Source organism: Sarcophilus harrisii, chromosome X (assembly GCF_902635505.1).
Source record: "Sarcophilus harrisii chromosome X, mSarHar1.11, whole genome shotgun sequence".
NCBI classification, from domain to species: domain Eukaryota; kingdom Metazoa; phylum Chordata; class Mammalia; order Dasyuromorphia; family Dasyuridae; genus Sarcophilus; species Sarcophilus harrisii.
In genome coordinates, this window is record NC_045432.1 from 77291451 (window position 1) to 77315031 (window position 23581).

General features: G+C 49.8%; 1 protein-coding gene across 1 annotated transcript in view; it reads left to right on the plus strand.

Annotated features, from left to right (window-relative positions):
* The window catches only part of DCX (doublecortin), a 41298-nt gene that overhangs the window by 11992 nt on the left and 5725 nt on the right, over positions 1–23581 (plus strand). Inside the window, exons 4-5 of the mRNA XM_031944452.1 lie at positions 19389–19491; positions 20839–20976. Coding sequence (XP_031800312.1) covers positions 19389–19491; positions 20839–20976 — 241 coding nt within the window. The remainder of the gene's footprint in view (positions 1–19388; positions 19492–20838; positions 20977–23581) is intronic.

Consider the following 23581-nt stretch of genomic DNA (forward strand, 5'->3'; position numbering starts at 1 on the left):
GGATAGACCCTACTTTGTCCTTGCTGTTGATAATGAGAGTCACCATCCGTGTTAGGCCTTTGGGAAGTGCTTTCAACACAATGTGTCTTTTGAAGCTCCATGTTTGGCAGGTACTGGTATCATCTAACATACGGAAGAAGAAATGGGGCTCAGAGAGTCTAGAACCCTGCAGGGCTGTCATTGTTTGGGTCCCCTACACTCTAGGTTCTGCACTAATGTCCTTGGCCATTGGGTCGCTTTGGGGAAAGCAGGGAATTGGACTCAAATATTACCTTTGAGACATAGGACAGCCCACTTCACCTCTCCCTGAACCATAGTACTTGAGAATCAAAAGGGATCTCAACAGTCAGCTAGTCCATCCACACGTGAAAGGGATCTCCAATCTAGCACGTCCCATAAGTAGTCAACCAGGCTCTGTTCGAAGACTTCCAAGAAGGGAGAGCCCACTACATACTTTTAGAGGCCGTCCCCTCCACTGTGGGAAATGTGATCTCATTTGAGCCTCACCACAACCCTATGAGGTTATCCTCTTTTTACAGGTAAGCAAACTGAGGCAGGCAGACATACAGTGACTTGGTCAGGGCCACCCAGCTAAGAAGTGCCTGAGACAGGATTTGAACCCAAGTCTTCCCGATTCTAGATCCAGCACTCAGCATACCACCTCAAGCTTTTATTAAATTTCCTGGCCATCACATCACACATTGCTGACTTCTATGAAGTCTGTAGTTTGCTAAAACCCCCAATTTAAAAAAAAACAAGTAGAAGGACCCCACCATTCTTCTACCTGGGAGGTCAATCCTTCTCAGCCCAGGGACAAGACTTGACATTTAAACTGGTGACTTGGATTTTATTAAGATTCAGTCACATGTTCTGACTTGGCAAGTGCCCCATGGATCCTGACTGGGCCGTCCAATTGGTTACCGCTCCTACCCACCTTTGAGTCTGTGACTCTATCAGCAATACCTTTGTCCAAGTCATTCACCCAAAATGTCAACCGGCCTAAAGCTAAGCCCAGCTCCCCGGGGCGCTCCACTGGAGACCTCCCCACACGACACAACGTTTCTAAACCAGTGGCAAATCCATCGTCATTGTCTAAGCGAGCTTCTCTTTGCCTCTGTTTCACAAGGATTCTGCCGGAGTCTTCCATCCAAAGCTTTGCTCAAATGTAGGTACACTCTTAGGACAGCATCCCCTCGTTTACTAGTTCAGTAACCTTGTCCGGAGAGCCCCAGAGGTCAATCCGACATGGCCTGTTCTTGACGAAGCCCAGCTGGCTCTTCGCAAGCCCTTTCTAAATGTTCACTAACCATTTCTCTAATGATGTTTTTGAGAATTTTCCAAGAATCGTTGGCCTGTGGTTTGCAGACTCTGTTCCCTTTCCTTTTGCCCTCTGTTCTTTTCCCAAGATCCTACTATTCTCCAGGATCTTTCACATACATTGACCGTGGCTCAGCAGCAACAGCTGCCAGTTCTTTCAGTACTTAAGGAAGGGGGTGGGGAGTTATTGAGGGTGGGCCCGGTGACTTGATACCCTTTCCTTACTTGTCTTGGAGATCAGTTCTCAGTTTTGCTCTGTTCTCTCCAGGGTAAAGAGGCAGTACTCTTTTGAAAAGAAGAATGGAACAGCTTGGCAATTATCATCTCCTCCATCCCAAGCCTCCCTTCTTCTTCCTCCTTTCTTTCCCATTATAATTTTATTTAAACCTCTTTTTGTTTCACTCTGCTGCCCACACCAGCCCCAATTTATTCTGTGCTTTAGCATTTTGGACATTATTTTCACAAAATTGTGCCGTATTTTGATATTTATCTTCTGTTACCTGGCTCGATTTCCCCTCTCTGTACATCTCTTTTAAAATTGGAGTTTGTTGGTGAGTTTCTTGTGCATCCACATTGGGCTTTTAAAATGAATCCCTTTGTTTTTCAGCATTCCACTCTTGGCCCTCCAATCCCTTGTGGCTGATTTCCCCTGAATCCATGGGACTCCGCCCGTTTTCCCCCTGAACTCTTTGAAATTTGCTTTCAAAAAAGAAGGGATCTGTCAGATCACGTACAGATTTTCCCCCTTCTGTCACGAATTCTAAGATTAAGTGTTTATTCCTGCCCAGGGTTTTTGTCATTTCTACCCCTGTCCCCAGTTCTTCCCCATTTGTGAGGAGCAGATCCAGAATAGAATTTCCCTTTGTTGCTTCCCCTGCTTTTTGGAGGACAAAATTATCCTTATGGAAAGTAAAAAAAAAAATAACGAGCTACTCTGCTTTTGGCAGAGAAAGCGAGCTCTAGCAGATGTCTGAATAATTTAAGCCCCCCTTCACTACTCACTACTACACCATATGTCTGTGCCAGCCTCATGATCTGTTTCCTTCATCAATTTCCTCTGTCCGCTCTGGTGGTCTGTAGTATACTCCAAAGCCACAATCACTTCCATTTCTCCTTGCTTTGACATTTTCCTAAATACTCTCCCCTCAGATTCTTGGATTTCCGTACATGAGTGTACCTTTTTAATTTAGAGTACCGCTCCAACCCCTTTTTTCTCCACTGTTTCTTTGGAAGAAGGCACACACATATGGAGTCATAGTCTAAGCATAAGTTTCATCCAACCACATCTCAGAGGATCCCTAGGAGGTAAAATAGCTTCCCTTCTAGTTCCTTTTGTTTGGCAAATAAATTTTGGGCATCGGTTCTTCTGTTTTAACTCCTATGAATCTGTGGTTGCCTGAATCATTAGTCTTCCTTCTTTGTGACTACTCTCTATAGTACCCAATTTGGGGGATTATATCTAGGCAGGATTCTCTTTCCTCCTTTTTAATTTAAAGCCTCTTTGATTAGCCTTGCAAAACCTCTGAAAAATAGATTCTCCAAAAGGTGTGCTTCATCTCTGGTCAGGCACCTGTCAACCCTTTACTACTGTAAGCCGTGCTTTAGAAGTAGAAAGCCGATCATAAGATAACTACCTTTTTAGCCAGCTATTGACTTCTCAAATTAATTTTTCTTTTTCAATATCCCTTGCCTTCAATGGGCAAAGTTTTAGGGAGCTGAAATGCCCAGGAGAATGTTGTTGCCATCTGTTGTTCTAAGAAGTAGGGGCTCCCTAGGCTGATGTTCCTCAACTTTCCCCCAGGTCACTTCCAGCAGGTGATTCAGTTCCCCTCCCTTGAGAACAGAGACCTGTAATGAGAATGAGCTCCTCCAGTGTCAGGGATGTCACAGTCCTTCCAGACCAAATTTGGTGCCTGGGCTGCTAGAGTGAAACCCTGTTGACAGCTTGCCAAGGCTGGAAAGAAATCGAGTCTGATCCATTGCGTCAGGGCTCTGTGATAATTAAAGCCAGGCCCCCTCGCAGTCAGACTTCTCAAACTCATGGTTCTTGCTCATTGATCAGAAAGTGGTCAGATAGCATTTTTTGACCCAGGTCCATTTTTTTCTCTTTTGAACCTTCCTAATTTCCCTAAGTTTGTTGGGGAACTCATAACCTTTTATCTCTTTCAGGGCTTGAAGTGAACTACCCCAGTGGAACATAAGCTCTTTAAGGACAGGGTCCGTGTCATTCTTATCTTTGTATCCCTGGCACCCAGCACAGTGCCAGTCACATAGCGGGTGCTTGATATGTGTTGGTAAAATTTAACTGAGTCGGATTCAGGACCAAAGGGTGCACAGATTGCTCTATCTTTCCAATTTTATGTCGCTTTGAAGTGGGTCTTTTCTGCTAGAGACAAAAAGAACCCTAGAGCAGCTGGGTGGTACAGTAGATAGAGCAGCAGCCCTGAAGTCAGGAGGACCTGAATTCAAATCTGGTCTCAGACACTTAACACTTCATAGCTGTCTGACCCTGGACAAGTCACTTAAATCTAATTGCCTCAGCAAAAAGAAAAAAGACCCTGTTCTCATCACTTGGAAATGGGGTTTGAGTGCAATAATTCAGTGAGGAACATTAAACAGGGCTGATGAGTTCAGAAAAATAGTAGAGAAAGAGGTTAATGGCTGGGGGCCAGGAGGAGTGAACTGAAACAACATGAAACTGGAGGAGGCCAGCCGAGGGAGGCCGAGAACTTGTCCAAATCAGCCAGGTGTTTGGCCAGGCCAAATTAATCAGAAGAGAATCTGCTGAGGAAGGTCACCCTTGGCAGGGAGCAGTTGATCCCTCAACCGGAGGTCACCCTAGGGGAGAGATGGTTCAGTTAGTCATCCTGAGCGCAGTCGGAAAAAAAGGCATCAGTGAGACCAGTGGATGCCTGATACCCTCATAAGAAGTACACAGTAAAAAAAAAAAAAAAAAAAAAAAAAAAAAAAGTCATCCCAGTAGGGGTGAGTGGGCCGGAAGCGGTACCGGGATCAACTTCTACATTGTCTGAAGTGACTAGAGAAGGATGATCGGACTCGCTGGGTCACGGCCGAGGTGGATCCGATTTTGCCTTATGATACGGTGGGGGTAGATCACAGGCCAGCTTGCGAACTCAGGCCTGTAGCAGCTTGTCTTACCCCGAGTGTTGGTAAACCAGATGAATCCTGGGTTATATGGTGCAGAGAGGTCGGATTGAGGTCAATGGGCTCAGAAGCTATGACTGGAACTCGAGTGGACCAAGGCTCCTTCGACCTGGCTCCTAATGTATTCACCTGAGAGGCAGGTGCGAGGAGGCCCGAGGCAGTCCTGCTGTCACATGGCCATTTGGACCTGCTGTGACATGGGAGCATCTTGCCAGTGGGCGCTGCTGAGGCAGAACCCTCAGTGTAGAGCACTGCCCACAGATGGATATTCTCCATCCTGTAGAAGGGCTGAGAGCAGAGCCCTGCACCCTCCCAGAGCCCCTGCTCCTTCCAAAGACTGACTGCCTCTTCTGCCCAAGTCAGCATCACCACTTAGATGTCGGCACTGGGGATCTACCTGTCAGGAGAGTCAGATGGGAACATCTGGCTCAGAGTTGACAGTTTTGTTAATGTAGTATCTAGTCAGCAATCTCTTTCTGTCTCTGTCTCTCTCTATCTCTCTGTGTGTCTCTCTGTCTCTCTGTGTGTATGTCTGTCTCTTTCATTTTCTCTCTCCTCTCTTCTCTTTCTTGCTCACTGTCTTTCTCCTTTTCTTTTTTCATTTCTCCTCTTTCTCTGTCTCTGTATGTCTCTCTGTGTCTCTGTCTCTCTGTCTCTCCCCTCTCTCTTGTTTTCATTCTCTCCTGTCTCTCTTGATCACTCTCTCCTTTTCTATTCTCATCTCTCCTTTCTGTCTCTGTTTCTGTCCTCTCTGTCTCTCTCTCTATGTCTCTCTCTTGTTTTCACTCTCTCCTCTCTCTCACTCACTGTCTCTCTCCTTTTCTATTCTCGTCTCTCCTTTCTGTCTCTGTTTCTCTCCTCTCTGTCTCTGTCTCTCTGAAGATAGGCAGAGCAACTCTAAGTGGCCATTGACAGAGGCCAGAGGAAAGCTAGGGAATATTGAGAGCAAAGGCGTCTTTTCACTGTTTGGAACAAGTCTGACTGAGAGTAAGTCCTCCTCCTTCAGGGCTCAAGCATCCGAATCCCAAGCTGGCAGGGGCACCAGGGTCATGGGGACAGCCTTCATTCAGTCACTATACCACCATTAAGTGCCAACTGTTTACAGGGTACCATACTCACACTCGGATTACAAAGACGTGGGCTCCTCACTCTTAAGTTGGTAATCTATGGGGAGAAAATCTGTAAAAATAACTCTGCTGTGGGGAATAATGAGAGAAGAGCACAGAAGAGCTGCACTAAGGGGTTGTGGGAAATCTGTGAGGGGTGAGGGCAGTTTCCTTGGAGAGACGGCTTCCTGGAGAACACCAGGCAGGTAGGCAGGCAGCCCAGGGGAGAGAATGCTGCACTTGGCAACAGGAAGATCTGAATTCCAATCCCGCCTCCGATACTTACTCACTCCACTTCTTTCTGCCTCAGTTTCCTCCTCTTTCCAATGAGGGGTTAAACCATTTCAAGGTCCTTTAACTCTTGATCCTATGATGGGCCCTGAAGGGAGTACTCCTAGGAGTACTCGTTGAGCCTCGGCTTGATTACCTCCAGAGATGAGAAACTCAGTAGCTTTTAAGGAAGGCGATGGCCCTGATGAACAGCTTTTATTGTTAGAAAGCATTTCCCTCCATTGAGGTCCTTGTGCAAAGACTGGAAGCAAAGGCTCTCTGGGATTTGCCAGGGGAACGCCATCAATACTCCCAGCCCCACGCCAGCCTCTGGAGAGCTGGAAAAGCGGCAGCCTCCCCTGGAGGCCTCAGGCTTGTAGAAATGGCGCCAGACCGTGAGGTGGAAGGGGCAAAGGGCTTACGGGACTGCGACTGGCCAAGGGACTGGGCCTCGGTGGGAGATTTGGGACATTTCCTCCAAATGATGGCGAAAATGTGGCTCATTCCTGGGAAGAGCTGGGAACACTCTCTTCCTGCCGAGATCTGGAAGAAGTGGGCACGAGTGGGGATCGGGGAGGGGGACAAGGGATAAAGGAAAGAACGGGGAAAGGAAAGGTTGGATTAGCCTTGAGCTGACGAGTCCTAGAGCTCAGCCAAAGTTAAGTTTGCATCTGCAGCTATTTTGGGGGCTAATTAAGCCAGACCCGCCTATCACAAGGCAGACATTGTCTCCCTTAGCTACAGGAACCCTGCCAGACTCCCGAGGGTGGGTTGGAAGAGGCTGGGGCTGGGGGTGGGAAGAGGGCTCCGAGTCCTGAACACACATAAGAATGGCCATCCCTTCTGCTGGAGGAAAAGGTCATCCACCTCGATGGAAGCACAGGCCGAGGAGTCGACAGAAACCATGGCCCGCCATGGGCTGCCACTCGGGGAGATTCAAGGTGCTGTACTTGTCATTGGGATTTTGAGAGAGACTAAGGCAAGGAAGATGGGGAGCGGACTTCCGAGGCCTCGAGTCCCTTCTCTGACATTCTGAACCAGCCCCTTCATATCTCTCTCTCTTTTGCTCCCTATGTCTCTCTCCTTTTCTATTCTCATCTCTCTTTTTGTCTGTTTCTCTCCTCTCTGTCTTTGTCTCTCTCTCTCTGTCTCTCCCGTCTCTCTTGTTTTCATGTTCTCCTCTCTCTCCTCTCTTGCTCCCTCTGTCTCCTTTTCTATTCTTATCTCACTCTCTCTCTCTCTCTCTCTCTCTCTCTCTCCATTAGTTGCAGGGAAGATGTCAACCTGTGGGACAGCTAGTTGGTGCAGTGGATAGAACACCAACCCTGAAGTCAGGAGGACCTGATGGTTTATAATTAAACTTTGTTGTGTGGACCCTGGCAAGTCACTTAACCCTAATTGCCCTAGGAAAGAAAGGAAAAGGAAGGAAGGAAGGAAAGAAGGAAGGAAGGAAGGAAGGAAGGAAGGAAGGAAGGAAGGAAGGAAGGAAGGAAGGAAGGAAGGAAGAAAGAAAGAAAGAAAGAAAGAAAGAAAGAAAGAAAGAAAGAAAGAAAGAAAGAAAGAAAGAAGAAAGAAAGAAAGAAAGAAAAGAAGAGAAGGAAGGAAGAAGAAAGAAAGAAAAGAAGGGAAGGAAGGAAGAGAAAGAAAGAAAGAAAAGAAGGGAAGGAAGGAAGGAAGAAAGGAAGAAAGAAAGAAAAATAGATGTCAAGCTGCATTGGTAGAAGGAATTGTCTGCCCTCGAGTTCTCTCTGTACTAATTAAATCACAGTTCCTAGAGCTGTAACTAGGGTAAGAGGACCAGGGCTTTGATTCTGTGCTCCCAGATTTAGAAAGCGCTAACAGCAACGATGCCCATAGTATGTAAGAAACAATTAGAATCAAGTTCGCCACCATCCCTGGGGGAGAGGGATTTCAGTTGTCCTTTATGCCCCGAGGAAGCAGAAGTGATGGGTGGAATTTGGAGACTGGTACAGCCAGGAAACCCTAAGCCTCGGAGGCAGCAATTCCATGGCAGGCTGGGAGGTAGGAGGTGCCTCCCTCTTGGAGGGCAGAGTGCTGACTGCCCCTTGTGGGGAAGGCTTTGGAAGGGATTTCTGGGAGTTTCCTGTAGCTTTGACATTCTGGGCTTCTTTGAAGCAGGAATGGAGGCGGCCCCCACTCTGGAATCTCTGCCCGTGTGAGTGTTGTGCTGGATGGGAAGAGAGGGCTAGAGCCTGAAGAGGAACTTGGGAAGGCTGGGGGATGTGATTGGTCTTTAGGGGGGCTCTCAGATGAAAGCGAGCTGGCCCCAGAAGGCAAAGCCAGAGGAATGGGAGCTAGCTTCCTGAGGGCAAAAATGATTTGGATTTTGGATGAGAATGGAGGGCCTTGCGCAGGAAAGGTGCCCGATACAGATTTGCCTGATGAAAGTTGTTGTTGTCATTTTTCAGTTGTGCCCAACTCTTTGGGACTCTCTTGGGGGTTTTTTGTCCAAAAATGTTGGCGTGTTTTGCCGTTCCCTTCTCCAGCTCATTTTACAGATGAGGAAACTGAGGCACACCGAGTGAAATGACTCACCCAGGGTCACACAGTTAGTAAATGGCTGCGGCTAGATTTGAACTCGGGTGTTCCTTACTCCAGGCCTGATGCTCTGTCCACCATATTACCTGGTGGGCCTTGAACTGAAGTTGCAGAAAGCTCAATTTTGGCTTGATAGAAGGAAAACCTTCTTGACAGAGCTTTCCAAGCATGGGACGGACCTCTACAAGACATCCTGGGTTCCTGGTCCCTGGACCTCTAAGTTAAAATCAAAAGGCCCATTGTCATGCGTGTTGGAGTGGGGATTCTCGTCCAGGTGCCAACTTTGAGACTCAGTGGTTCTGTACCTGGGTTTCCTTAGAAAGCTAGTGTTCCCCTCCGGAAGCCTAAGGAGCTCCCGTGAGTGAATGCACGCGCTGTTCTGTTCCTTGGCGGGGTCCAGGACCCCCTTCCCCCAACCCACTCAACGAATTTCCACCTCCCCGGTTGGTCGTAGAACAGCCGCTCTAATGAGACTCTGGAGAATGGCAGGGGTGGGGGGTGAAGGGAGCGGTACAGACACACAACGCGTTGTAGCACCAGGCTCCCCGCGGGAAGGGCGAGGGATTGGGCTAAGCTCTGGGCATTCTGGGGGATCTTTTGGTCCCAAGAGAAAGCTGAATGGCCAGGCCCCCACCCCCAGCCTTCTCTCCGGCACAATTTCTTTCCATAAGTCATGCTTTCAGCATGTAGAGGCTGGCAGCTGCGGGGCCTGGTTGCTAGGCAACCAGTTTCCTAGCACAAAGGGACCTCCCTCAGCTGGGAAGGTCAGGCCTGTCGGTGTAGAACAGCTGGGCGGATGCTGTCTTTGTCTTGCTCTTGTCTTGGGTAATCACAGGGCGCCAAATCCAAGTCAAACTTCTTTAAGAGAGGGGGACTGACCGGGAGGAACAATCACAGCCAGCCACTGCCCCCTAACTGAAATCTCAAAACCTTGACTTCCATCTGGGGCAGTTCCGGGACCAGGTTATGGGGTTCGAGACTTGGCGGAGGCTGAGTAGACAGAGGCAGAGGGCCGGCCCCCTCTGGAGTGCTTCCCTCTAGAGCGGGGCATTGAAAACAATGAGCCGCCCATCCCAGCCTTCCAAGGCGCTCCCGCTTACAAGGTCCCCGGGGTGATCTCCTTCCTGAATTTACTGCCTGAAAGGACAGTTGGCTGTTGTTGAGTAGTATCCAGCTCTTTGTGGCCCCCTTTAGGGTTTTCTTGGCAAAGATACGGGAATGGTTTGCCATTTCCTTTTGCGGTTCATTTTACAGGTGAGGGAACTGAGGCAAACAGGATGAGGTGACTTAACCAGGGTCACAGAGCTGGTATTTTCTGAGGCTGGATTTGAACCTATCTTCCTGCTCTATCCACTGCACCACCTAGCTGCCACATTATAGAACATGGAAGAGCTTTTGAGTCTCGAGAGCCCTTTGACATAAGGTGGCTCCTGTATACATCACTGAATTTTACTGAATTATATATATATATATATATATATATATATATATATATCAACTAAAAGAACCCCATTTGGTCAGGGAACCCCATGCTAATTACTACAATCACAAAAGTTCACTTGAATTCATCAGCCAACAGAGTACCAATTAGTGAAGGAAATCAACAAATATGTGAATAAGCCCTTGATTTGAGAATTTTCCGGGCCTTTAGACAAAAGCAAACACGAAACCACACAGGCAACATTTTGTGCCGGATTGACAGAACCACACACCCCTCTGAACCTAGATATAAAGACGCTAGTCCGTCAAGTCACAGTGAATCAGGCGAGTGGTGGAAGAGCTGAGGACTGCAAAGGAGGATCCAGGCTCCTGAGAGGGAGTCATCCTCAAGAGAAGGAGAGTTTTTCTCTCTCCTCCCTCTTCACCTGCCCCCTCCCCATTAACAATGTCATCAGAGAGACTGGACCAGTAGGAGGCAGTGCATCCAGCCAGGAGCAGAGTGACACAAGTGTGGATGATTATACGCAGAACCACAGGTACTTTCGGGGCGCTCCATGAGCCCTTATACCACAGAATACCAAATGGAGACTTAAGAAAGGACTTCTGGGAGTTCATATTGCTTTGGCTCACGTGTGTAGCTCACATCAGGGCCTCATTGCTATTGTACTCTGGGGTTGAGTCTCCTCTTCCCATGGAGCCATATTCGAAGGAGAGTACGCTCAGGGCTTTTGGGGGGTTGGGGAGATAGGAACCATTCTTACTGTTACCTTCTTGGTAAAATGCTTTTTCTAAGAACTAATTAGCCGGTTGACCGTTTGTTGATGGGAAGCATACTAATGGAAGAGGAGTGTCAGAAACCCAGCCCCCCAACTTATCCCTAGGAGCTTTAGTATTAGAAATAATGGGTACCTTTTTAGAACTCCAACCATGAGTGTGAATTCCACTTAGGGGAGGGGCCCCAGATGGGATCCACAAATGACTCTTTGATCAAATCATCAGAGAAGGTATAAAATCGAGAGATATCTAAAAATAGACATGCTCCTCAAATAGATTCATCAATGTGAAGGAGGGGATCGAAGGCAGGGTCCAAGTTGGAGAGATTCTCTGTGGGTTAGGGTTAGGGTTCTCCTTATGTTTCTGTCTGTGGATGACATTGTGCCGATTGGGTCAAGCCTTAGAATATTTGGTGGGGGGGCAAGGCAGTTGGGATTGAGTGACTTGCCCAGCTAATGTTAAATGTCTGAGGCCACATTTGACTTCAGGACCCGTGCTCTATCCACTGTGCTATCTAGCTGCCTTTTAGCCTCGGAATATTGTGGAACCTCCTGGAAGAAGTGTGGAGGGTGTAGTGAAGGTGGGAACGTGTGTAGACTTAGTGGTGTGAGTGTAGCGAGGTGTAAAGAAGGTAGATTGCTGAGACTGTGACGTGTGTTTGGATGGACAATCCATAAACTTTGTCCATCACTCTGTAGCTCTGTGGGAGATGGTACGGTTGGATGATGAATCTGACCCCCACTTGGGAAGGAGGACAAAGGCAAGCTAGATTGCCTTTGGGAAATTGCAGGGCTCTTGCAATGGTCCCCAAGCTCACCATGGAAACAAAGGCCCATCTTTTTAATACCGAGATCCTGCCGTTGTTGCATAGCGTAGTGGGTCATGAAAATGGTGGTCTGAAAACACAAGTCAATGGCACGTCAAGGGACAAAGCGGGGCGGATGGATCAGCAGAATGCGCTGGTGGTGTTGTCATGAGAGTGGGAAAATAACAAGGAGAATCTCTTCCACGGCGGGTAGATCCCCCGTAGTGACCCTGTGAGAGGACATGGCCAAAGGTTCCACAGAAGGGGCAGAGATGGTGGGGCAGTATCTCCATCACTGGAGAGAATTGCTAATTAGTGAGATCCACACTGGTGTCCGCACTGGTTCACAAAAGTTCAAGTCTGTGCAATGTCCCCCAAAGGGAAGGTGAGCCCACATCCTTCTATGGCCAATGCCCTCGTGCAGCTCTGAGGCAATAGATTTGGGGGGGGGGGCGGTTAAAGTTGAAGTGGTAGGTTGGTGTGAAAAGACCATTGACCTGGGACTCTGAAAACCTGGGAAGAGGCAAGAATGTGACAGAAAGGAGCAGTGAAGTAAGGAAACACGAGTTCTAAGCCTAAGTGCCCCCATCTTACTGTGTGAGCTTGGACAACCTTACTGCTAGCGTCTGTGTGAGACACACACACACACACACACACACACACACACACACACAGCTTAACCTTATTTCCTTCCTCCTCTGGCAAATGAGGGGATTGAGACTGATGGTCTGTGAGGAGCATCTGAGTCAGCTCTTTGATGCTCTGGTCATGGCATGGGGGCACTTGGGGTTGGCTGGCCATTTGGAAGGCCCCCAGAGCTCACCATTTCTACCTTGTGCCCAAGAACTCGCTGGTTTGGATTTGCATCTTCCTTCTCTTCTCGACAGACTTTTCTGTGCCGGTTTCACTGGCCCTCCATTCCCTTCTCCTCACTGGGTACGGGAAGATTCTGGCTTGCAGCCCCTCCGCCAAAGCCGAGTTAAGCCAAAGTCGAACAAACCAAACTGAGTCATTTGGCCTGGCTCTAGCAGCCGTGGCCAGCAGCCAATGAAGGCCTTTAGGGTCCCGCTGGTGAGGATTTTGTGGAGGCCTTCCTGGTTTCCCAGGCTGCTCAATACCCACTACTACTTGTTGCCCTCCCACAGAGTCTGGCCTTCACTGGCCAGGGGGCTGAGTGTGGCCCTCACAGAGTCATTGGATTTAAAGCTGGAAGGGGCTTCAAGACAGTCTCTCTATTTCAGCCCCCTCGTTTAATAGAGGAGAAAAAGGAGGTCCAGAGAGGAAAGGGATCATGCAGTGACAGAGCTGGGATTCCAATCTGGGGTTCAGACTGCCTCTCCCATCCAGTGGAGCATCTGCCTTCTCACGGCTGCATTAAAAGTCTGCCCCCTCCCTGAAATTTCTGGAGTTTCCAAAAGGTGGGGGATTCCCCCCAACTCCCCCCCACCCCTAGTCCCACTGGGTCTGCCTACAGCCAGAACTTTAGAAACAGTGGATGCTTTGTCCTGACAGGGAGTGGTCCTCAGCTTCCACTGGCTGGCCGCCTATTCCAGAGACTAGTTTGCTGCCCAGAGGCACTGTCCATGGTGCTGAGCACGGCCAGCCTATCAAGGTAGCGTCAGGGAAAGCGAGGGGATGGAGAAATTCAGTTCCTGTGGCCAAGAAAGCGTCTATGGTGTTATTGAGCAGGCTAGGGAGGGGACAGGAGGTGGGAAGAGTCAGGTAAGAAAACAAATGAATCTGATGACCAAATGATCGAATTATTCAAAATAATAATGCAGTGAGGTTGACTATGGCCCAGGGCCTTCCTGAATTACTTTTCAGGCTCACATCGTACGACTCTGAGCTGAAAAAAAAGACAAGCAAGTGTTTGTGGTGTCCACACTGGTTCACAAGAGTTCAAGTCTGTGCAATGTCCCCAAAAGGGAAGGCGAGTCCACATCCTTCTGTACCCGATGCCCTCGTGCAGCTCTGAGCCGATAGTTTTTTTTTTGGTGGGGTTAAAGTTGAAGTGGTAGGTTGGTATGGAAAGACCATTGACCTGGAACTCTGAAAACCTGGGAAGAGGCAAGAGTGTGACAGAAAGGAGCAGCAAAGGGAGGAAGCTGGAGTTGGACCACCAAGTCCGAGCCTCTCGTTTTAGCTAACCAGAAACATGAGACGAGTCCTAGGTTCTGCTCTGTAGTCCTGGGGGTGTCAATGCCATGGATCTAGGTCCCCCATGCAGCTGTCTGCAGGACGGGCTCCGGGAGCCTAGGAGGCTATGACTGGTTCCGAGTTCAGTAGAGAACATGATTGGGGGGGGGGGGTTAGGAGAGGATTCCTAAAACGGAACCATTTGTTTTCTTTTGGGTTTGGACTTCTAGCATCCAGGAAGTCTAACTGCTGGGACTGCTTCTATCTAGCCTCGAGCTACCCTCCCAGTTGCTTTCTGACACTTCTATCCTCCACCAAATGCCCCCCCAGGGACAGATCAAACATTACCACGAGTTAGAAAGCGATATGAATTGTCCCAGGGAGTCAGAGCTCACCCAAGCACAAGTCAATATTAGCCCAGGCTCAGTTCACGTTGGTTTGATGTTTGATATGCTAGTGGTCTCCAATGAAGATGGGGGCCATTGGTTAAATGGGGCAATGGGAGCACCAGGTACACATGGCAGTTATCAATGGCCCTGAGCGTAGAGAGGGACACAATAAAGAACAAATATGTCCTATGGAGTGTGAAGCCTATCTGGGGGCTTCTTGAGAGACTGTGTGCAATAGACAAGAAAGAGAGGACGAGATACTGGTCTGGGAATCGGGGGCTTGGGTTCAAATCCACACTCTCTGACACAGTACCTTGATGATTCTGAACTCATCACGTCTCCTTTCTGGGACTCAGCTGCTCATCTACAAAATGAGGGCATTGCACTCAAGGGTCTCTAGGGCCCAGATGTCAGCTTGAGAAATCTATGGTATTAAATGCCTTTGAGGCTCAGTTTCCCTATGTGTAAGATGAGAGAACATGGCTGACTATTTTCTGTAGGACCATGCAGGGATTACCCACTCACCAGTTCTTTTGGGGGTCAATGGAAATTCAACCCAGAGCACGCTGCACTGTACGCACCCTAAGGTCAGCACTCACTAACATGGGCCCATAACAGTAGACCAGGGCAGCCAAGGACAAGAATCCCTGGCCCGGTGACCAGCAGGACACAGATCTCCTCATTGGCACAGGTGCCCCCCTGAGATAAGTTGCCAGGAAGTTTAAGGGGCCCTGGTAGCGTTTCCTGGGACCAAGATCCCCGGGGAGGATCCTGAGGCATCTGCGCTCAGGTCCCCCTGACCTGACTACGTTTGCCAAGCTCTTCAGGGTACAGAGTCTTGGCTTGGAAGTAGTTCTTCCAGCATTTAAGAGGCCCTTCACACAATGACCATGGCCAAGCTGTTCTGTGGGGTTTTATTCCCTCTGGGACAACCACGTAGGCCTGCATTGGATAGAGTGCCATCCCTGGAGTCAGAGGACTGAGTTCAAATCTAGCCTCAGATACTTAACACTTCCTAGCTGTGTGACCCTGGGGAAGTCACTTAACCCCAACTGCCTCAGTTTCCTCATCTCTAAAATGAGCTGGAGAAGGAGGCGGCAGACCAGTCCAGTATCTTTGCCAAGGAAAAGCCCAAAGAGGGTCACAAAGAGTCAGATATGACTGAAATGACTGAGCAACAACAACTGCTCCATCTGATGGGGGACTGGCCCGTGTGGGGCCAGCCTGCTGCCCCGCTGAGGGCAGCTCTCCCCCTCTGGCCGGCTGGCACCACAACCCAGTGTGGGAAAGGCCAGCTGGCTGTCAGGCCCCTGCCCACCCAAGCCCAACCCAAGTAAGGCAGGTCGGTCCTGGCCTGCCCTGGGGAAGACTAACAATGACCCAAGGGCTCCCAGGGGCTCAGCATGCTGGGATGGGCAGATTGACCTCTTTCAATGGGGCTGGGGCTAAGGAGGAGGGAGACTGAATGGAGTTAGAGGCCCAGGCCCTGAACAGGACTGGAGCTCTGTTGAGATGCTAATCAGGCTGCTCTGAGCGGGTGCTGCTACTGCCACCTCTAGCACTCCCGCCGCCCGCCGATGAGGTCACTGAGATAGTTGCCATCGGAGCCTTTGTCTGAGAGACTGCAGTGGTTCAGCCGCAGAGCGGGGGAGGAGGGAGGGGCTGGGCCTGGCTGATGCAGGATGCTGCCTGCGTGGAGGGGAACATCACCATGGCAAGTGTGGGCCTGGATTGGCCGGCCTTTCCTGGGAGGATAAAGAAGGAGGGAAATGATTGGTCCCCCCGGCCCCCCAAATTCTGGCCAAGGACAATAGGAACGCAGTGGCGGGGACTGCAGAAGGCTGCGGTCGGGGGTGGGGGTGGGTGGGTGGAGGGCTTTGGGCATCTTGCATCCCATTGCAAGAGTATTGTTCGGGTCAATTCCACAACGCTCCCCATACACCCCTGTATAAAAGGCCTGGTACTGGGCCGGCCTGGATGTGGACCCGTGCGGGGGAGAAGGAAGACACGGCTTTCTTTGTATCTCCAACTCTCAGCCCTGTGCCTGGCACATGGTAGACACTTAATAATTGACTGGTCAAGCCCCCTCATTTTATAGGGAAGAAAACTGAGGTACAGAGAGGGAAAATGATCTGTCCGAGGTCCTGCAGGTAGGGAGGAGAAAAGTTGGGAATCGGCTACTGGTGCTCTGCCCTCAAATGCAGTGATCTAATGCCCTTCCTACTTTTCCGGCTGCCACTGATCCCCGTAAGGGCACTCTCTGAGGGCGAACTTTTCCAACTGACCAGAGAGCTCACTGGAAGCAGGATCAGGAGCCTGGCAGACAGTGACGCGAGCATGCTAGGTCCCGCTGAGCACGCCTGGCCGGGCAATGCCTGGAACTGAGAAGCAAGAGGGTCTTGAGGTTGGAGCCAGTTGGGTTAAGGGTTAGAAACCCCATTATTACCCACAAGTCAATGCAGAGCAGGGGTCTGCAACTAGGCAGGCAGGATAAAGGCTGGGGTATCTATGGTCCCGGTGATTGAAAGAGCAGCCAACAGGCAACAACAGCCAGTCGTGCCCATCATTCCCTTTAGTTGGAGCACAGATTCTGGGAAAGGGAAGTAGTGGAAGATAAGACTGGAAAGACTGCTTGGATCTAGACACAGAGGATCCTAAATACCAGGCCCAAGTAAGGGACAAAGTTTCCAGGGCTGGGGAGGTGACAATCTCCCTGTCCTTTGCCCCATTGGGCCCCCATCTGGAGTAGTAGGCTTGGATCTGGGGGCCATGTTTTAAGAAGGCTATTGAAAAACTGAAGAATGTTTAGAGGGGACAGCCAGGATGGTAAAAGGCCTTGAGCTCAGGACACATGAGAATCAATTGAAGGAATGATGACTCCATAGCCTGAAGAAGAGAAGACTCGGGGAGAACAAGCTGCTGGATTGGGAGGCAAGGCCACGAGTTCTAATCCCTAGGCTTTGACACTCACTAGCTGTGGGACTTTCCTCTCCCTGGCTCCCCTTTTCCCACTCTGTAAAATTAAGAGATTAGACTAGATTCCTCCAGGGTCCCTTCCACCCCTAAATCCTCAAATCCTAGGGATTAATCGCCCAGAGGACAAATGAGTCAGAAATGGCCCAATCCAGTGCCCATGGCAGAGACTGGGGGGGGGTGCCACTAATTAGTCAGCAAGAAGCTACAATAGCTGTTTTTTTCATCTCAAAGAGGGGCTTTGCTGTGAGAAACAGCTAAGCCAGGGGGCTAGAGGAAGGTCCCTTTGGAAATTCAGTTGACTTGTGGTCAAAGAAATATCACGTCCCATTTGTGCCAGAGTCTTATGGTAGCAGATGTGAGAGCAGAAAATAAACTCCCTGTGGCCCAAGCTAGATCACATGGAGGTCAATGTGGACCCCAACAGGGATCCCCTCTTTAACATCCTGGACAGGGCTGGGACGTGTCCAACTTCCTCGAAGACAGCCGGAGATGGGAATTCACTTTCTCCTGAGGCAGCCGGTTCTATTTAGCATGGCTCTGATTGTTGAGAAGTTCCCATCTGGAACTCAGATCTACTTCTGAAAAAAGCCATTCCCATCGCCTTTGACCCTTGGGCCTGAGAGAGAAGGGAAAGGAAGCAAGCAAAACCGGAGTCCCTCTCCTCTGTGACTGTCCTTCATGTATTGGAGAACAATACACACACACACACACACACACACACTGCTGCTGCTGCTGCAAGCAATGCCTTGGGACCCAAGCATAATAAGCTTATTCCCTTTAAGCCTTTCAATGAGTGACCTATAGCCAGGAAATGTCCCCTCCTCAAATTTTCCCTCCTCTGACATCTCCATTCCCAAGTCCCGCAACAGTCCTTCAATGGAATTGTTGGCCATCATCTTGATGACTTTCCTCTGGGTGCTGCTCACTGTCCTTCGGAACTGGCCCCCAGAACTAACTACAACACTGTCCAGATATGCACCGATTAGGGCAGCTGGCAGCAATACAATTTCTTAATGCAACCGAAGACTCGATTGGCTCTTTTTCTGGCCGCCATATTGCATCATTTGTTGACTCATTTTGATCTAGTGCCAGGGAGCACAGCAAGCCCCACATTAGATTAACCAAACATGTGGCTGTGGTGTATGCTGTTCTTGATGTTAAAATATAGAGCAAAAGACATTGGATGGTGAGTTGTGACCCTGTGAGTTTTGGTTCCTTTGCTTATTTAGGCCTATTTCTTCCACTCTCTTGGGTTCAGCTTCTTCTTTAGTAATATAAGCTAGTCCACTCCTGCCTCTCTCAATTTGGGTCTATTTGGAAAAGGAAAAGAGGGGAATGGATGTGAATATGCTCCAGAGACTATGAAATGTTTTGTCAACTATCAAGTATTATCTATGCAAGGGTCAAGGGTTCCTGGGAAGAGGGAGATTCTTGAGGATGACAGGTGGTAGGGGGAAGATCAACTGGAAAACTTGACATTAGTTTGAGAATGCTGGGAACTGGGGGGACATGCTGTTGGCTTTAAGTGTGATCTTCTCCCACCTACCCTCCTGCACCCGAAGTCACCTGTGTGGTCTGTATGAAACCTCCAAAACCAGGGTAGAGGCAGCCTCATACAATGGAAAGCCTTCTGGGTATGGAGTCAGCAGAACTGTAATAGGTGGCGGAGCAGGGATTTATACCCAAATTACTCGTTCTTTCTGGACCTCAGTAAATGAAGGGGAGTATACTCAGTGATCTTGTAGCCCCTGGGATGTATGAGAACCATTAGTTCCATTAGATGTAGGTAAGGAAACTGAGGCTCAGAAGGGGTCTGACATCTTAGAAACGTCACTCAAATTTCCTTGTATTTCATTCTATGCTTCTGCCAACAGAAAGTGGCTCCTTGGGGCAGAGACTGTTTTCTTCTTTGCCTTCGTTTCTCCGGCATTAGCGCAGTGCCAGGCACTTGGCAGGTGCTTAATAAATGCTTGTTGACTGAAAATGTGACAGACAAAGAGAGGAGGGTCACCAGCATGGGGAGGGACCTCAGGTCCTTTCCATATGAGGAGAAGATGAAGGAATGGGCAATCCTTCAAGGATTTGGAGGACTACCTTGTGGAAGAGAAGGGATTCAATTTTTCTTTGAGGCCACAGGGGACAGGGGACAGACCCAGGAACGGTGGAAGGAGAGCAGAGAAGCAGATTTAGTTTGTGGAACAAGGGGACTTGGGAAGTAGTGGGCTCCCCCTCACTGGAGATCCTCAAACACAGGCCGGATGACCGCTTTCAGGTCCATCGGACTTGGTGGCTCTAAGGCCCCTTCCAATTTGAAAATTTTGTGACTCCATATTGTCTATGAGCTAAAGAGCTCAGGGAAGATTGGGGTCCTTCCAGTTGTCCCTGGCAGGCCATGAGTATCCCAGGTGTCCCATCAACAGAAGCGCCCACAAATGTGTGTTTTCTCTACAGGTCACCTGTCTCCATGATTTCTTCGGTGACGATGATGTGTTTATTGCCTGTGGTCCTGAAAAATTCCGCTATGCCCAGGATGACTTTTCCCTGGATGAGAATGGTGAGTGTGGATGGCCCCTACAGCTTGTAGTCCTTGTAGTGATTTTACCACTTGAGATTTCCGTGAGCTCACTCGGGTGGCTTTGGAAGGGTGCTGGGTGGGGGACAGAAGGGGCGTGAAGCTGTGGCAAGACTCATCTTACTGTCCTTGGGACTGGTTTCTTCTCCCCACTGCTCCCACTTACTCCTGTAAGCAGTGCAAACCTGAGGTGTTCAGATCCATGAGCCATTCCCCTCACTCTATACCTAACCACAGGACTAGTCCGTGCCCAGTTCTCCCAGGATGCTTATGGACCAGTCTCCCCTTTCCTAACTTCAACCAAGAAAAGGGGCTTGGGACTTCCTAGGGAGCTGGAAGGAAGGAAACCTGAAAGGGAGCAGTAGAACACAAATGTAGAACTGGACTAGATCTCAAAGGCTATCTGGCCCAATGCCCTCATTTTACAGAGGAGATCCTCAGGCCCAGAGAGAAATGACTTGGTCAAGTTCACCCAGTTAGGAAGTGGCAGAGCAGAGACTCAAAATTAAGCTATTGGATTCCAAATAAGCACTTTGGGGAAGCACAGGGAAGACAGAAAGCTTGAGCCAGAATAACAATGGGAAAGCTGGGTTGGCACTGCTCTCAGGCCCAGCTCCCCTTCCCGCTCCCTGCCTCATCCCTGACTGGCAAGCCAGCCAACTGGCTCCACTTGGCTTTCCTCATCTGTAGCCCAGGCTTCTTGGAGCCTGGAGCAGGCTCTGGCCTTGGTTGTGGTCATTCCTCTCCACCAAGCCCAGATCTTACCAAAGTCCTTCCCAGCTGTATGCCCTTAATGTCCCTCTTTTCGATTTTGAGTTCAAAAGCCACACAATGAGGGGGCTAGACTTCAGGCTCTCTATCGTCCTTTCCGACTCCAGATCTTTGGGTTTATTCCATGATAACAAACCATTTCTGGAATACCATGAATGAAATGCTCGGTTCCTATCAAGCCCCTCTCCTGGGGTCTCTGTCCCATGTGTAGAATTGGAAGTCATCATAATCATACTCAACAATACCCGATAAAAATACAGGCGTTTTGGAAACCCTTTAAGGTCTGCAGAGCAACTTCCCTATGCTGCCTTTTTTGAGCTCTTGAATTTCTAAGGCTGCCCTTAGTGGTGCCTTGTGGGACAGCAGAAAGAATGCTGGCTTTGGGGTCAGAGAACATGGGTTCCCCACCCAGTTCCGCCACTTTCCAGTCGTAGGGGTGGGGACGTCCCTTATCACATGTAGGCTTGGACGAGGGGCTCACAAGGGTGTGAGGATTGGGGGTCCCAACCTTGACCTCTTCCACGTTGCATCCCACTGACTTGGACGCCTTCCCCCCAGAGTGCCGAGTCATGAAAGGTGCCCCAGCTGCCACCACTGGCACCAAGTCATCTCCCAAGACTCAAAAGAACTCAGCAAAGAGTCCCGGCCCCGTGCGTAGAAGCAAGTCTCCGGCTGACTCAGGTAACGACCAAGATGGTAAGTGACTTTTCCTTGGCTGTGCATGCTGACTTCTGCATGCCTAAGGGGGCATTGCCACCGGACACCACATATGTCTCCGTGGTGCCCGATATAGGGACAGAATGCATTAAGATATATAATGTTCCCAAGACGGGAGGACGTGGCCCCGAGCCACACCATTAGAGTGGGTGCTTTCACGTGCCCCCTCTAGAAAGCCAGCCCTTTCCTGGTCATCAGAATTGCCATCCACGCAACGGTCTAGCCATTAAGCACCTAAAGTTGCTGAGGGCAGGGCTGGGTATTCAGTAGGCATTCAGTGAATGCTGAATGAAGGAGTAGATGTACTTAACTAACTTTACCCGACTGTGAAGACCATCAGACTAACCCATGCAAATTCTGTCAATAGTGTTTCATATATGAGTTAATCCAGGTCAGTGGAAAGTTTGGGATATCGGGGTTCTTCTCAACTCTGTCTTGTGCGTCACAGCTGACTCTGAGCCACTTAGATAAGATTTATAAACCCCAGCAATAGAATCAATGAAAAAATGGGTCCAGCTGTGTAACGGACCAGCTACGTGACCTTGTACAAGCCAGTCCGCTTCTCTGGGTCTCAGTTTCCTCATCTGGAAAAAACAGATCTCGAGATGCTTCCTAAGCAACTTTCAAGCTCTAACGGGTGGCATTGATTCTCTGAACCGGAAGGGCTGATGGCGGCCACTGGCCTGGCTCAAACCTGAATGAGGGCTGGCCCGTCTACAATAACCCCAAGAAGGGGTCGTGCAGCCTTGCCTCAAAAGCAAAAGGGAATGCACTACCTCGGCTTTTTGGTACCACCATGGGGGTGGGGCGTCTCTTGCCCCACCCCCATGCAGCTCTTCCCAGGAGAGCTTCGCTGGGGGTCCAAAGCAGCAGGAGGGGAAGGGTGCTTCCAGAATGCCAGTCACACACAGGAGAGGACAAGGAGTCACAAGATCTCTGCACCCCCCGCCTCTGAGAGCCACCATTTCCTTGGGGAAATTCACCCTCCTCCAAAGGGAAATGTGGCAGTGACAGATCCATCACTTCCCTCCCTTAGTCGAAGGATTAATAACTACTTACCGTCGTCCGCCCATTCGACAGAATCCATTTCAGATGAAAAGAAGACCTTCAACAATGGCAGCATCTGGCAGCCCACGGCGGAGTCTGGCCCGGAACCCTATGATCAGTTCTGGAAGGGATCGCTTCCGGCCCGCCATCTCCCACTCCCCTAATGGAAGGGTTGGAGAGAGAAAGAGACAAAAGCCTTTCCAGGCAGCGGGCAATCAGCCAAGCAGACCCAGAAAGGCGCACGCTGGCCGCCCCAGCGCCGCCGCCTCCCACAGCCCGGCTCCTCGGCCGAGCCGGGGCTCGAGAAGGCCGAGCCACGGAGAGCAACACCTGTGCGGCTCTTCCCGACTGGGGAAGACCTAAGTGGGGCCTTTCTCCCGGAGTCATTTTCCAGTCTTTTCCCCTCCCATTGTCCCCTCCCTCAGTTTCCTGCTGGGGTACTGTGCCCAATCCCCCAGACTTCTGAGCTGTGTTCCCAGCACCACAAAGTCTGATCTTCCCAGGAGGTGTGGGAAAGGTCCCTCTTTCTTCCTCCACATCCCTTAGCCCACCTCCCCACACATAGCCAATCTTATTGATTCTTGTATCCGCTCCCTTTTCTGCTTCCTACTCCCATGGTGGACTCTTATTCTCTTATACTCTTATACTCGATAGTAGCTGGGAAGGGTTTTGTCCATCCCCTCTCATCTGAACCCCTGTAGCAGCCTCCCAAGTTGCATCCTAGCCTCTAGGCTCTTGCCTTTTCAATCCATCATTTACAAGGTTGTCAGAATACCCTTTCCTAAAGTATAGTTCTGAGTATGTCAGTCTCATACTAAAAACAACCTTCAGTGGCTCCCTACCGCCTAGCGGGTAAAACCTGAGTTCCTTTACCAGGCCATTTGAGCTAACTATAGTCCTCCCTTTCCGGACTTACTCCGTTTGACTTTCCCTCACGACGTCTCTGTTCTGCACAAAATAGGCGAATAGCCGAGCCCTTGAACTCAATCCAACCTTCACCCCGGGGTGCCCAAGTGTAGCGGTATCTGCTCCCCCCTTTCTGTTTCTTCAAGTCTTTCCAGACTCCCCTCTTCTCTCCTCCCCTCTTCTCTCTTCATCCACTTTTCCTTTCTTTTCCTCTTCTTCTTTCCTCTTCTCTTCACTTCTCACTGTGATCCTAGGATGATATATTTTGAGCTAGAAAAGACCTTTGAGGTTCTCTCATCTAGCCCCCTTCTTATAGAGGAGGAAAGTGAGGCATCCAGGCTCGCCTGGAGTCCCACAGCTAGTACACATCCAGGGCAGCTGGTGCACAATCAGGTCTTCCCGACTCGGGTCCAGGGCACTCTCCAGGGGGCCACGCTGGCCCGTCCGGATCCCTCTGAGGAGTTCCCGGTTCCACATCCCGCCCCAGCGTCCTAACAAAAAGCTGCTAGTAAACAAGGCAAATTTTGGTCTTTGTGTCCCAAGCGCCTGGCACAGCTCCTGGCACGGCACGGGCACACGATAGGCATTTACTGGATTGACTCAAAGTGAATTGAAGTATTCAAATACTGGG